At 46.7% G+C, this 16,340-nt stretch overlaps 1 protein-coding gene across 3 annotated transcripts in view; it reads left to right on the forward strand.

Annotated features, from left to right (window-relative positions):
* Positions 1-3,012: 3,012 nt before the first annotated feature.
* SCTR (secretin receptor) overlaps positions 3,013-16,340 on the forward strand; it is a 72,561-nt gene continuing 59,233 nt past the window's right edge. The window contains exon 1 of one of the 3 annotated variants that reach the window (XM_026017745.2): positions 3,013-3,434. In XM_026017745.2, the coding sequence (XP_025873530.1) occupies positions 3,390-3,434 (45 nt within the window). In that variant the 5' untranslated portion in view covers positions 3,013-3,389. The remainder of the gene's footprint in view (positions 3,435-16,340) is intronic. The other 2 variants (XM_072757561.1, XM_026017746.2) reach the window with 2 other exon arrangements.

Below are 16,340 nucleotides of genomic sequence, written 5' to 3' on the forward strand. Positions count from 1 at the left end.
GCCCTCTACTTGCTAGTTGCTAGTCCCTGCTACCTCACTGTCCCTCACTGGCTCCCTTAACCTTGCCCACAGCACTACACCTCCATTGTCCTTTCATTAAACACTCTTTAGTGAAACCACCCATGCCATCGGTTCTCCGTCTCCTGCCAGGCCATGGCTGCTGATCTTGCCAACCTCATAGGGCTGTTTTAAGGGACAAATGAGATGATGCATACAAAAGCACTTTGGAAGCCCAAGAGTAAGGAAGTCATCTTCATGACGGACAAGAACCCTAGTACAGTACAAAAGATAAAGGCAGAAGCTTTGAGCTCAGTCCTGGGTTCAAATCCTGCCCCTGCCCCTTGTTAGCTGGTCCCATCTCATTGATCAAGGAAAGTAAATATCTCTCATATAGTCCTGGAGGATTGGCTATGGTAACACACTCCAAATGCCTAAAAAGGGTCTCTGGCACATGGCAGGTATTAAAAACATTGTTAGTTCCCAACCTCTTTCCTTCCACCCCTGTTATGAAATCATTTTCTCAGGCAGGTTTTACAAAGCCACTAACTGCATCCATGACTTGAAAATGGGCTTCTCATCAAGCACCTCAGACCCTTTTCTCAATACTCAGAAAGGCAGAGCCTCCCATTTAAGGAAGAATGGCTTGCCACAGGCCAGAAATTTATTAAGTTACATAGAACCAATGTGGTTCTGCTATTTTCCTGGAGATCATGAGTCTCTGGTATAGAGCACAGATTCCATTTTTGTACTGTTTTCTTGAAATTTCTTCCCATCAAAAAACCAATGCATACAGTGGTTACAGAAAATACAACACAGAGGTCTATACAGTAAAAATGGCAAGTCCTTACGGAGTGGTTTTTCTGAAGTACGTTTAGGGTGTTGGGGCTTAAGGGGCCAGGGAAGCAACATTCTTTCCAGCCTGAATTTTGACCCATTTAAGAAATAAGATTAAGACAGATGAGGTCAAGTAGCACTTTCATGAGTGATAATGTTCATCTGGGAGAATGCGTTTATCCTTGAGGGCAAGTGGGTTTTCTGACTTTGAACTGCAGAATTACCACTGTCCCTGGTGACACTGGATCCACACAGGCAGAGCCTTGACCAGCCATGAGTCCGCTGGGACAATCCACTTACAGGCTCTCTGTAGATGAGGGAGCTGTCAAAGGAAGGCAGGAGTGCAGAACCTCATGCAAGTCCTTACCACATATGTGTGAATCACATAGAGCTCTCTCTACCTCTGTGTGTGTGTGTGTATGTGTGTGTGTGTGTGTGTGTGTTAGGGGGAGAGCCTTAATGAGGGAGTAGAGAAAGGTCAGGAGGATTATACTAATGGGTGCACTCCGAGAGGAAGGAAATCAAGGGTGGGGTTGAGTGTTCCCCTTCCACATACATTATCTCCTGTTCTCCACTACTGTACTAGTGCTTCTACAAACATCCTTGCACATATTTCATTGAATCTTTGGGTGAGTATTTCCGTAGGAAAAGTTCTTAAAAACGAATTCATGTGGGGCACCTGGGTGGCTCAATGGTAAAGCATCTGCCTTTGGCTCAGTGATCCCAGGGTCCTGGGATTGAGTCCTGCATTGGGCTCCCTGCAGGGAGCCTGCTTCTCCTTCTAAGTCTCTGCCTCTCTCTCTGTGTCTCTCATGAATAAATAAATAAAATATTTTTTTAAAAAAAACTGAGTTCATGTTTGTGTATACTTTAGGCTGATATACCCTGGGTATTGACTGTGGACCTGAGAGCTGAAAGTTCTTTCTCCCTTTTATTTTTACTCTGATTTACCAGCCTTGCTCTATCAATAGCTTCTTCAGGTGAGGAAGCCTGCTAAGGACTAGCATATGCTGCTTTAAGAGCAGGTTAGCTAAAAAACAAAAAAAAAAAGCAGGTTAGCCATCTGACCAGAGGTCAGTCACAGAAAATCAGAGTACCAGGGTTAGCCAGGCTTTCTGATCTGACCTTCTTTTTTAAATTTTTTTTTTTAATTTGTATTTATGATAGTCACAGACAGAGAGAGAGGCAGAGACACAGGCAGAGGGAGAAGCAGGCTCCATGCACCGGGAGCCCGATGTGGGATTCGATCCCGGGTCTCCAGGATCGCGCCCTGGGCCAAAGGCAGGCGCCAAACCGTTGCGCCACCCAGGGATCCCCTGATCTGACCTTCTGAGTCACAGGTACCCAGCAGTACGGTTGATCCTCCTGCACCCTCAATACCCTTCTCTATCAAATGGGCATATTATGACTAAAGGGCTTGGGGGGGAATTCAAGGAACTGGTGTGTACTTAAAGTGCTGGGAGAAAGGTCAAGATAGGAGAACCAAGAGAAGAGGAGTGGGCACAAAAACAGAGAAAGAAAAAACTGGGCCTGTAAGAGCCATTTGAGGGTACCAGTACTGAGAGGCTAAAAGCCCACCTCCAGGTCGTCTAGGCACTCAGACTCTGGTTGAGCAGCTACTGGGGAGACCTGCCTGGTGCTTAAATAGCTTCACAGGGACACCAGGAAGCACAAAGCCTCCGGGGGTTCATCTTCAGCGCAGCCCCCATAACACCTTGATGATGATCTCACCTGATCATCCGAACTTCCTCGTGTGATGGTGCTCAGGGGCATGAAATTCCCTAGAAATGAGCCTTATGACTTTATTTTTTTAGAATGACTTTATTTTTTTTTTTAAAGATTTTATTTATTTGACAGAGCACAAACAGAGCAGCAGAGGGAGAGGGAGAAGCAGGCTCCCCCTCTGAGCAGAAAGCCCGGTGTGGGGCTCCGTCCCAGGACCCTGGCATCACGACCTGAGCCAACGGCGGACGCTCAACAGACTGAGCACCCAGGGGCCCCTCAATAATGAGGAAATATAAAGTGAAAAATCAGAAAGGAAATGCCAAGTAGCTACCCCCGCCCCCCCCCCCCCCCAACAGATGCGATCTGCATCCTGGAGCAGCCGCTCTACCTCCCCTCAACCCCAGGGCGGGTATCAACCGATGCGAGACGCAGGAGGGGGCGCACGTTGCCCTCCGCGGCCGCGGCAGAAGCCAGCGAGCGCGCCCTCGGGACTCGGGGGGCGGGGGGCTGCCTCCCGGGGCCTCGGCCCGCACCCCCACCCGCACCCCCCCCGCCGGCCCGGGCCCCCCTCCGCCTGCTCGGCCGCTGCCAGCGGGCCGGCCGGAGGAGCGCGGGCGCCCGCGCCTTATCAATGGGCTGGGCGGCGTAGCGCGCGGCCACCCCCGGGGGAGGAGCAGTCCCGGGGCCGCGGCGGGTGGGCCGCCCCGCAGGGCTCCTCCGCACGCGGCGGCCGGCCGGGGCGCGGGCCCCTGCGCAGGGCGCTGAGCCCCCGGGGCCGCGGGGCGCACACGGGCGGCCGTCGAGGCGCCCCCGGGAGCGCGCCGGGCACCATGCGCCCCCGCCTGCTGCTGCTGCTCGCCTGCGCCGCGCACGCCGTGAGTACCGCTCCCCTCGTGGGCCCCGTCCCCGCCAGGGGCCTGCAGGGTCCCCAGACCTTCCGCGGAAGAGGGGGAAACCCTGACACCCCGCCCCCCGCCCCCATCTCCTCTCCAGGTAGCCTCTTCCCCCAGAACGCAAAGAGCAGGTGCGCCTGGCGGCCTGGCGAAGGCGGGCTTGGCCCCCTCCCGTCTGCGCACCGACCCGGTCCTCCGGGCTGCGCCTCGACGGAAGCCCGGCCGCGCCCTGGCAGGGCCCACTGTGTGCCGGGCACGCCGCCTCCACTTTTTCATTGAAACCTCACGATCGGCTTTCCAGGCCGATATTGTCACCCTTGATTTTAGGGACTGGGAAACAGGGACTCTAAGAGGCCAAAAATCTTGGCCCAGGAAAAGATGTTTGGAACCCACATCCTTCGGTCCCAAAGCCTTGACATTTTAACACACACACACACACACACACACACACACACACACTCCGAGGGAAACCTCAGAAAGTTCTGGCTGGAGCTTCTGGGTCTGTCTGTGGTGGGACGGTTCACAGCTCCCTCCCCCTCTTTTGGGATTTGGCTCCCTGAAGTCTGTACGTCTGAGGGGGTCCTGGGAGTAGCTGGTCCCGGCCAACCCTATCCAGGGAGGAGCTGGAAAAGAAAAGAGAAAGGCAAAGTGGGTGGCTTGTTTTCCTTTCCCACAGAAACTCCTTGGACTCCAGAGCCTCTCCCACTGGGATTTGTGAATGAGTGGCTGCACCCAGATAGCTTGGATGGAAGGAATGGTGGTGGGGGAGGGTGGGAGGGAGGGTGGGAGGGGGGCCAAGGGGGTGCAGAGTTCCAAAACCACTTCTTCCCACCAGCATTCCAAACTGGCCCTCAAGGCCCCCGTCCTAAGAAACTCCCCAGGAAAAGTGCTTGGGGACCTAATTCTGAGTCTCCAGTCTCCATCCTGGGTGAGTCCTTTCTGATGTCCAAATGACCTTGCCTTCCAGTAGTCCTCTCCTGTTTGATTATAAGAAAAACCTTCACCGCCAGAGCTGATGGGAGTGTTCATACTCAGGGGATGCCCCTCCGGCAGCTCTGTGACATTCCAGCAGCAGTAGTTTGGAAGAGTGGGATGTGAGACTCTCATTCCCAGCTCCCTTGTAACCCTGGAGTCTCTTCTCATCCGTGGCAGTGCTGGTGTTGGAAAGTGCTAGAGCAATAGTACCCCGTCACTAATCTGACCTCCCAACTTGGGGAAATACCACTCAGGACACTGGGGACAATTCAACGCCTCTAGGTATGTTGCTATTCAGTGCCCAGGATGAGAGAGGCAGTAGCTTCTTCCTTATGACCTTCCCCACCTACTTCTTAACCCTGAGGTTGTCGGAAGAAACCAACGTGTGGCTGAGCTTCAGGACTGAGGTTAAACCTACATTTTTAATCTCAAGGGGATCCCCAGGTTACGTCAGGAATAAGCAGAGGGGGCAATGAAAGCTTCCACTTGCTTTGAATCTTCAGTGTGCCTTGGAAGGCTTTTCATGATGCTCTGGTCCAATTCCCTTATTTTACAGATGAGCAAACTGAGAACCACAGAAAAAAAGAGACCTGCCCCAAATCAGCAAGTTAGCGGTGGAGCTGGGACTAGAACCCAGCTCTCTTGATCTCAGTCACCCATAGCAATGCTTCCTTATGTCCTTTGTCTTTACATGTCATTTTCATACACTCATGTCCTGCTTTGTATTATCCCAAGATGGTTTCCTGTGTATAAGTTTCGGTCCTCTGGGCGTTTTATGGGCTTATCTGGACCTGAGGTCTCATACGTCTTGGCAAGAACTCCTTTAATAAATAAGAATGGATCTGACCTACTTTGGTTGGAGTATTTCCCAGCCTTTGAAACCCTGCTTACCTTCTGTTTCTTTTACTCTGAATGGTCAGACATTTGATTTGGAGATTTAGGGCGTTTAAACAATTTTTAAAAGTTATTTTAAAATTTTATTTATTTATTCATGAGAGACACACAGAGAGAAGCAGAGACACAGGCAGAGGGAGAAGCAGGCTCCACGTGGGAAGCCCGATGTGGGACTCAATCCCAGGTCTCCAGGACTACGACCTGAGCCAAACGCAGACACTCGGCCACTGAGCCACCGAGTTGCCCCTAAAGTTATTATTTTTTAAAGATTTCATTTACTCATGAGCAACACAGAGAGAGAGAGAGAGAGAGACAGACAGACAGACAGACAGACAGACATAGGCAGAGGGAGAAGCTGGCTCCCTACGGGGAGCCCATACTGGACTTGATCCCAGAACCCTGGGATCATGCCCTGAGCCGAAGGCAGATGCTCAACCACTGAGCCTCCCAGGCATCCCAGCAAATTTTTACTCATTTTGGGGCCCCCCCATTGAGTAAGATCACAGACATCTTCCTAATGGACATCATTAAGCCAAATTGCTTATTACTGCTACCTACCCTATCCCCTCGCCTTTCCATATAGGGAAGCGTCAGGAGGGTCCCTTGCAAATGGAAACCAGAAAGTGATGATGACTGAAGGGGCCAGTTTTCTGAGACCTCCATAGAAACATGGTCTTACCTCCCTTTGCTATCCCACCCCCTTGAAGCTCATGAGGACTTTTTCCTGGAACGATATTGAGATTATTCACTAGCATATCTGTACTCCTCCTCCTCCCCAATACACACACTTTGAGATGTTGTCTTATTCATCTTCTATCCCTAGAGCCTGCCACAGTGTAAGGAGGAGCTCAGTGAGTGTGTTGGTTGAGTGAAAGAACGAATGAGTGAATGAATGAGTGTCATAAGCTGTGGCACTTTCCTATAGCACCAAGTAATAAACAATGACATCCTGAAGGCAATCATTACTTACAAAATTGTACATAACTGTGTCAAGTAAATGAAAAACAGTCATTCAAGGAAGGGCTTTTTAATCTGTGGCATCTGGCAAACTGCCAACTTCATGACCTTAGTGAGTTAAATGGGGTGTAGAGAGCTACTTTCTCCTTCGAGTGGGGTTTCTTCACTTTGACACTGTAACCCTGGATATTAAATCTGGGCTTTCAGCAAAGGGTGCCAGGAAGGGAGTGAGCCCCTCTCTCAGCTTGGAGGAAGTGATAGGGTAAGAAGAGTGGGGACACGGTGGAGAGAGGAGAGTCACAGAATTCTTTGTTATGGGGGATCCTGTACATCGTGTGCCATCTAGCACCATCCCTGGCCTTTACCCACCAGAAGCCCAGTAGCACCTCTCTGTGTTGTGCCAACAGAAATATGTCTCCAGACATTGCCAAATGTTGTCCGAGAGGCAGGGAGGGAAGAACTGCCCCTGGTCAAGAATTGCTGCCTCGAAGCTTGTCCTGTTTCAGGGGAAATGCATTAGCAGAACTAACAATAGGGGTTTGTTGCATATGGGATTCAAGACGGTGGGCTTGGTGACAGGGAATCGGAGCCGAAGACAGAACATGTGTACCTGATGAACACACCCTTCCAGACAAAATGACTGGTGCCAAGAATGGGCTTAATCTTCTCCGGCCTCCCTCCTCTCTCCATCCTGTCTCAGTGGACAGCTCAGAAACAGAAAAAGTCTTGGCACAGCTGTCTGGCACATGGTGCTACTGCCTCCAGGGCGCTGACAGGCTCTGTGGCAACCCGGGGGAGCAGGATTTTAGGAAGACCTGCAAGGGTCACCTGAGGGGCTGGCTCTGGACAACTCTTCAGAGGAGGCTCACTGGGATTTTTTTATCTACCAGAAAAATCACCTTCTCATTTTCTGGGGGAAATATTTGTGGATTCCTTTTGAAAACTGTTGCTCTCTCTAAAATTAATGTGGATGATGATGATAATGATGATGAAGGCTTCCTTTATCGAGCACTCACTTCATACCAGATACCCTGCCAGAGCCTTGCCAGCACCATCCGACTTTTTTCTCATAACCCTCATCGTGCAGAGAAAGAAGCCCAGGCTCCAAGAGGGGTGAAGCCATTTGTCAGGGCCACTCACCCAGACATGGTGTGAGGACCCAACCCTGGGATTCCTAATAAGCACCCACATCTCCTAGAAAGAGGCCTGCACTGGTTTCTGGTGCCCAAGGGGGCTGTCACAAAATTTTCTCCCAAACCTCAAAGTGACATTAATTTCAGTTTAGTCTAATCACTTTACAAGACATACAACAAATACTGAATTACACATACCATTATATTAAGGGCCCCAGAGATGATCTTGAGGAGTCATAAAATCAATCCCCTGGAGGTTACACCTCCCAAACTCTTTAAGAGGCTCCTTCTCTTAGCTTTGACCCACCTTTCTGTGCTCCCATGGGGCCTTCCTCCATGCACCCTGTTCCCATTATCCCTGCCCTACAGCTTCCTCCATGCCCAGGGAGGAGGAAGGGCGCCCCACTTGGAAGCCTAGACTTCATAACCAGGATCAGAGTTTCACTATCACAGCAAGCGTCCTCCAATGTCCCCTGACTTGCTCCTCACTTTCCTGCCTTTAGCAAGCTGAGATTTCTCACCACTGACCTTCACTCAGGCATTGGGACAACCTGCAGCCCAGGGTAAAACCCACAACACTCAGATCCTATCTATGTGCTTACATTACAAACACAGGGCTGCTCGGCATTCATGTGGACTCCAGAAAATAATAATATCTTGGGACCCACTCAACCTCAATGTTCTGTGTCCAGCAGATTCCAGGGGGCATTTGGGGCAAGAACGTCTTTTCTTGGCCATGTGCTATAGTCCCAGCCCACCCCGCTGCCAGGGTTCCTGTTTTCCTGTCTTCTCCAGAATCCCCACATGTCCAACATCCTCACCTGTGGGCTCTCCCTGATGTCTGTGTTCCTGGCCTTCCTGGCCCTTCTTTCATTGCCATAGACAAGCTCGCCTCCTATTTCCTGACAGCCATGAATGAACTTCCTCCGACCAGCATTGGGCTCTTCTAGACGTATCTAAATTGTATCCACCTGTTCCCTTCCTTCGCATGTGCGTCAGTCAGCTCGGGCTGCCGTAAGAAAGTACCACAGTCTGGGTAGGCTCAAACAACAGAAATGTATTTTCTCACAGTTCTGGAGGCTTGATGGCCCAGATCAAGGGCCGGTGGGGCTGGGCCTTGTGAGAGCTCCCTTGCTGCTTTGTCCTCACATGGTCTTTCCTCTGAGTGGGTGCAGAGAGGCAGATAGAGAAGGAGCTCCTTGGAGTCTCTTCTTATAAGGACACTAATCCTCTCATATTAGGGCCCCACTCGTATGATCCTGTTTAACTTTCATTACCTCCCTACAGACCCTATCTTCAAATATAGTCACTCTGGGGGGAATAGGGTTTCAACATGAATTTGGGCAGGATAACATGGATATTGAGTCCATAGCACCATCTGAGTGGGAAGACAGCCTCCCCTCCTGCTTGTGAGGCCAGTCCCTGCCCCTGTGCTCCCAGTCCTCCCACCCCAATCCACTTCCATCCTGAGAGGACACAGTGAAGCCACTGTGCCCTGTCTTTATCTTTCTTCCTCTTAACTGGCCTTCCGCATCTGCTGGTCTGTCTGGGTCTTGCCCGGGTCTGGCCAGCCCAGATGGTCAAGAGCCCTCCTCCCTCAGCACTCGAGGCCTTCCAGATGCAGTTCCACCTCTGCCCCCTGATGGCCAGCTTCTTGGAAGAGGCATCCACAATGATTGCCTCCACTTGCAATGATTTCTCAGCCCGCCACAACCTGCTCCCACCCCACCACCCACTGAAACCAGTCTCTTACATGGCCTTCGTTTTGCTGTCTTCATTTCACACTTTTTGGCCTTGGTCCCACCTAGAGTGACCACATGACTTAGAGAGATGGGAGATTGTAAATAATGATGTGGAGACAATACACCTGACTGTCTTGGGCAAAGTGGGCACAGGACCCTGGCCTCTCGAGGCATCCAGTGGAGGACCCTCCTTCCTTTCCACTCCCCACTTCCTTGGCTTCGGCTCTTTCCAGGCTTCCGGTCCCCATCCTTGTGCCCTGTCTTCTCAGGCCTATAAGGATCTCTTGCCCAGGCTCCCTCTTGCCTCCTCACTCTGCCCACTCTTACTGTATGATCCTCTTTAGTAGTCCTACCACGTCAGAGATCCAGTCTTCCAAACTCTTCTTACCCCCCTCCCACCTCCCATGCCTTCTTCTTCTTTCCTCATTTTTCCCATTCTTGAGGCAGCTTGTGGGAGTCCCACTGTCCCCCATCCTCACCCTGACATTCAATCCACTGTCTGCCGGTGCAGAACCTACCTGCTCACTGTCACTCTGGGCCCTCCTCTTCCTGGGATGTTCAGGTGTTGCTGTTCTGGGTCTAACAATGGGTCTCACTTCCTCCCTAAGTGGTGGGGCCACCTCCTGGAGGGTCCCAGGCCTCCACTTTTGGTCCATTATGGCTGTTGCCTTCACTGTGTACTGCAGCTGTTGGCCTCTCTGGACCCCTTAGACCATGAGCTTGAAGAACAGGAGCTATGTCCCATGCACCTTCGTGTCCCCAGTGATGAATCAATTGCTGGGCAGAGAAGAGGTGCCCAATAAGTATTTGATGAAATTTTGCATTTTGAACTGGTTGCTTGATAATGAGTTTCCTCTTCCTAGCTCTCATTGTATAAACTGGCTAGTATCATATCTCCATTTATTTCCCCCTTGAAAAAATTTCTTTCAGCCTAAGTTGGAAGGCAAGTAATTATATCATAAGGTGTGATTGGCAGAGCGATATTGAGTCTCTTCACCTTCTTTAGAATCCCGTAGATTTTTACTTCATCTCCTCCCAGATACTACCTTTTCAGATGCAAGAGTCCAGAGTTAAACTAGCAGAACTCGCTCTCAACATCTTTCTCCTCTTTTTTTTTCATCTTTCTCCTCTTATTTTGCTTTAGTTATTCTCTCTGTAGACTAGAGTTTCCTGTTGCTTTCTGAAGGCTAGAATGTGGCTGCCCCCTAGCTTTCCAAGATTACATGCTTTAGAAATGGGAGAGAATGGGATCCCTGGGTGGCGCAGTGGTTTGGCGCCTGCCTTTGGCCCAGGGCGTGATCCTGGAGACCCGGGATCAAATCCCACGTCGGGCTCCCGGTGCATGGAGCCTGCTTCTCCCTCTGCCTGTGTCTCTGCCCCTCTCTCTCTCTCTCTCTGACTATCATAAATGAATAAAAAAATAAAATATAAAAAAAAATTAAAAAAAAAAAAAAAGAAATGGGAGAGATTGACCTTATTCCTCCTTCTAATACCACATATCCAAGAGAGGAAAGCACATTGTCCCAAAATGGGTTAGGTTTTCTCCAAAGGTCTGATCATTGCAATGGGACCTCATGGCATACCTCAGGGTGAAAGGGTCTTCCCAGGGAAGGGTTGTTGGGTAACAGGTTGAACAGATACCTCAAAATATGCCCACCATCTGAGAAAACCCCCCAAAGAAGGGGACAGTGGAAGCTAATCAGACAGTCACAAAGCAACAGGTATGAACTTGTACATGGTAGTAGACCAGCCGTGACTAGATGCTGAGGTCAATGCTGGAGTATCGAAGAGTGATACTTGTACAGAGACACTACTAGATACTCAGTCTTAAAAAGGATACTACTTAAGTGCCTTTCTTTAAAAAAAATTACTGTGGGTTATGCCCAGCAAAACCAAAACTGCATCTAAAATATAGGACACAGGGGCACTTGGCTGGCTCAGTTGGTAGAGCATATGACTCTTGATCTCAGGGTTGTGAGTTTAAGACCCATGTTGGGCATGGAGCTGACTTAGAAAAAAAATTAAAATAAAATAAAATATAGGATGCAAAAAAGTGGAATTTATCCAGGATGGCAATGGGCAGATCAGTTCCACAGTTCTGAAACACAGAGGATTTAGTCCAGAAAGTCAAAGGACTCCTTGAAGTCAGTTCCAGAGAGGCTTGTTGGCAGAGCTGCTCTATTTAGAAACTTAGAATGTAACTATGCTATGCAGTTGATAAAGTGAAGGACTACAGATTTTGTGATCAACAAGAAAAAAGAAAGTGAATTTAAATTTCCAGCGAAAGACAAAAGTTACATGAAAACTTTCACGGTGCAAGTATTAAAAAAGTTTGACATGATTGCAGCAATATTTTTAAAACTCCAGATGTAAAAGTGGCCTGGACTCAAAGTCTGAAAATGAAGAGGAAAGTAATGTAATGTTTCTCTTTGGCTAATTAAAATAATAAAGAAAAGTACCATTTAGTAAATTTTTTTCTGACAATCCTTTAGTGAATTTATGAGGAATACATATATTTAAGTGTACTTAGGTTGGAAGTGCCTTTTTAAAATACCAACTAGCATCCCATTCTTGGTACCAACTATTCTGGGATTTTTCTGTTCAAAATATTTTGCTTATGATGCTAAATATATAGGGTTTTTCCTCACATTGACAACCAATTCTCCAACTGGCCCAGCACCAGCTGACTATTCTAAAATTTAATTCAGTTCTGACTCTAACCATCTGGAATCAGCACAGATCCACAGACTATGGGTTAAGGACATAGTCCACAAGACTGCTCCTACTTTAGATGCCAATCCCAAGTCAGGGCCCGTACTTCTGGCTGATTGACTGTATACTGGAGGTTCCCATGACCTCCTCCTTTGATTTGATCATTTGCCAGAAGCATTCACAGAACTCAGGAAAGTACTTTACTTGCCATTACTGGTTTATTATAAAGGATACAATTCAGACAGCTGAGTGGAAGAGATGCAGAGGGTGAGTAAGGGGACACGTGGAGCTCCCAGCACCTCCATGTCCTCACCAACCTGGAAGCTCTCCAAACTCTCTTGTTTAGAGTATTTACGGGGGAACCCTGGGTGGTGCAGCGGTTTAGCGCCTGCCTTTGGCCCAGGGCGCGATCCTGGAGACCCGGGATCGAGTCCCACGTCGGGCTCCCGGCGCATGGAACCTGCTTCTTCCTCTGCCTATGTCTCTGCTTCTCTCTCTCTCTCTCTGTGTGACTATCATAAATAAATAAAAATTAAAAAAACTTCCCATCACTTCGGAGATTCCAAGGGTCTTAGAAACTCTTGTATTATTAGGAACTGACAAGTAAGACCCAATATTAAGATGCTTCTCTCACCCTTGATGCTCAGGAAGTTACAAGGATTTTAGGCACATGATGCCAAGAACCAGAGATGAACACCAAATCTATATTTCTATTATATTATAATATTGCATTAGGACATCCAGTTTCAAATGGCAGATTAATCACAGGTGTTTATCTACTCTGCCCCTGGTAGTGTCCTTAAAATGATAGTAGAGGAATCACAAAGGTATAAACCCAAAAATCAAAGGGAACGAGATGAGACAACAATGAAGCAGAGGTTTCAAGAAATCTTTGGAGACGGAAAATGAATGAAGTAGTGGTAGCAGCGTGGGAAAATACCAACCTATGTGCTTGCACCAGGTAGAGTGGGATTGATGACAAATGGTCTGATGGGCCTGCAGTGCCCTAGAAGGGCTCCAAGCATGGAGGAGAAACATAGATCCTGTCTTGGGGATCCTGATTATTTATTTTATAGCAAAAGCCACAAACTGTTCAGACCCACAGTGGTTCCAAGGACCCCATTAGTGAGTGCTTCAAGCTTAACTATGTCATAGTACACAGCACAGTGACTATAGCCAATGGTATTGCCATAGTGTTCTGTGGGGACACATGGGAGTTACTCTAGCTACACTTGTGAGTGCAACAATAATGTATAGATCTGTAGAATCATGTTGTGTACCAGAAACTAATGTAACAGTGTGTGTCAACCATACTTCTAATAACATACATGCATATATATGTATATGTAATAATATACACGTATGTGTGTGTGTGTATATATATATATATATATATATATATATATATATATATATATATATAATTGAGGAAGGCCTCCAATGTGAAAGCGATGAACAGGAGAAAAGAAGGAGGATATATCCACCATGCAGAGAGGAGAAAAAGGTCACATGACTACAATTAATTTCCTAAAAAACAGTTCTTTATTTTTTTTTTAAAGATTTTACTTATTTATTCATGAGAGACAGAGAGAGAGAGAGAGAGAGGCAGAGACAAGCAGAGGGAGAAGCAGGCTCCTTATGGGGAGCCTGATGTGGGACCCGACATGGGACCTGATCCCAGGGCTCCAGGATTAGGCCCTGGACTGAAGGTGGCACTAAACCGCTGAGCCACCCGGGCTGCCCTAAAAAAATTTCTTTAAAAAGATCTAAGGGTGCCTGGTAGCTCAGTTGGTTAAGCATCTAACTCTTGATTTCAGCTCAGGTCATGATCTCAGGGTCCTGGGATTCAGCCCCATGCGAGGCTTTGCACTCCGTGTCTGCTTGAGGATTCTCTCTCCCTCTCTCTCCCTATCCTGCTCATTCTCTCTCTTGGTCTGTCTCTTTCTCCCATCAATCAATCAATCAATCAATCAATCAATTTTTAAAACAGAAAAGTTGCCAGGTATAAGAAGGAGGAGTATGGGAAAGAGGGTGCTGAAGAAAAGGAGTCACCAGAGACTTAGACAGCCTGCCTGGAAATTAAGTGTATGATGACAAAGCATTTATTAGGATGCTCAATAGATGATGTCAAGGAAATGCCTCAGAAAGAAGAGCATCTGACACAATGGTGGAAGAGTAGAGAAAGGTGAAAGACTAGAGAGTCCATCTGAGTTGTCCATTAATCAAATAATATGAATTTTAGGAAGACAGAATAGAGAAGATGAAGGTAGGAAATAATAAAATAAATCACATAGCATTTAAAAAATTCCCAGACTTGAAGAACATAAGTCTTCAAATAGAAGTGTCCCCTGAGTATCTAACCAATGAATAAAAAAAGAAACGTTTCCTCTAGGAATTTAAAAGCAACTAAAAACAAGAAAAATTCTAAATATTTCTACAGAGAAAACAAGTCACATGCGAAAGGTTTGGAAGTACAACTGGATTTCTTATTGATCCAGAAAGAGAGGAGAAAGGCCTTCAAAATTGGGAAGGAAACTTATTTTCAACCCAGAATTCTCTGCCTGAATGATTAACTTGATAATTCATCAAATTCATAAAAGCCTTTTCACTTCTGCAAAGATTTTGAAGTTTACCTCCTACATACACTTTCACAAGAAGCGGCTAGAGAATGTGCTACAGAACAAGGAAGTGAAGCAAGAAAAAAGACGTCAGATCTATGAAATCAAAGTCTAGTCAGAAGAGCTGAAGAGAGGGTACCCAAAACCACAGCTAGGAATCAGGCCCACATTAGAGCAAGAGGAACAAGGACCAGCAGAGAGGTCTCCAGAGGTTAAACAAATACAACTGTTGATGGATGTCTCACAGAGCTGTTGGAGCACTTAGAAAAATTAACCATATGTACACAGAACACTAATCAAATGAAAAAAAACAAAGTAATTATTGACCTCAGGAAAAACAAAATGTACAAGAAGAGACATAATCATTTTACATGGCTAGACTTAGCAATGAATGATATTTCATAGTCAAAACAAGACTATAAATATAGACCATTTATTTAACAAAAAATTAAGTCAAGAGAAGTATATATAATATACGAGGGACAGAAGTATATATAGGGAGGTTTAAAAACATCTAAATCTTTATCTTCCATAACAGAGTTTGGAATAGTGTTTCAAATTAATAATCTAAGAATTAGCAGTAGAAGAATATAATTTTTAAATATGGAAGGGGGCCTGGCTGGCTCAATCAGAGAAGCATGTGACTCTTGATCTTGGGGTCATGAGTTTGAGCTCCGCATTGGGTGTAGAGAGACTTTAAAAATCCTTGAAAAAATATGGAGATAAAACCAAAAATGAACAGCTAAAAAGAATTGAAATAGTTGCCTCTGAAGAGCAGGTAAAGATTAGGGAAGGGAACTGCTACTTTTGGTGGCAAACCCCTTGGCACTAGTACAGGTAAAAGAGAAAAAAAATCCACATACATATACAAATTCAATTTTTAAAAACTGTTTAAAGGTACTTTTTAAGGACTAATAATTCTTGTTTTGAGGACAGTTTTAGAAGTTCTTTCATTTTCATCTGTTTCTCCTGTGAACTTTATTTATATATTTATTTTTAAAGATTTTATTTATTTTAGAGAGAGAGAGGATGGCAAGGAGGAGCAGAAGGAGAGGGAGAGAGAGTCTTAAGCAGACTCCATATAGAGCATGGAGCCCAAATTTGGGCTCGATCTCATGACCCTGAGATCATGACCTGAACCAAAGCCAAGAATTGGAGGCTTTAACCGACTGGGCAACCTAGATGCCCCTCTTCTGTGAATTTTAAGTAAAATTATATTTAATAATTATATATAAATATAAATATACATGTAGCTTCTCCTCCCCTTATCTAGGTTAATTTAGCTAATAAGGGGGCTTGTTTCCCACTTATTTTCCTTCCGATGCTTCTACCACATGGTTGCTCCATTGACCATACTCCTCTCAGCCACTCCCAACAACCTTAAGGGCCCCTTTTCTTCCCTGCTGGTCACCATCTAGATCCACAGGCTCAGTACTTTCAGCAGAATGCTTCTGCTGTCTTTAGTTGGAATGCCACCACAATACAAAATTATTTTGGTTTATTAAATTTTAATGGAAGGACTAAGGGTAAAAATGTGGAATGAACCACTTCACATCCATCAAGAATGGCTGCTATTAAAGCAGAATACAAAAATAGGGGCTCCTGGCTGACTCAGTTGGTAGAGTGTGTGACTCTTGATTTCAGGGTCCTGAGTTTGAGCCTCACATTTGGTGTAGAGTCTACTTAAATATATATATATAAAGTAAAATAGGGGTACCTGGGTGGCTCAGTTGGTTAAGCCTCTGACTCTTGATTTTGGCTTAAGTCATGATCTCAGGATCATGAGATCGAGCCTCTTGTTGGGCTCCACATTCAGCAAAGAATCTGCTTGAGATTCTTTCCCCTCCCTCTGCACCT

The sequence above is a fragment of the Vulpes vulpes genome, chromosome 5 (assembly GCF_048418805.1).
Source record: "Vulpes vulpes isolate BD-2025 chromosome 5, VulVul3, whole genome shotgun sequence".
NCBI lineage: Eukaryota > Metazoa > Chordata > Mammalia > Carnivora > Canidae > Vulpes > Vulpes vulpes.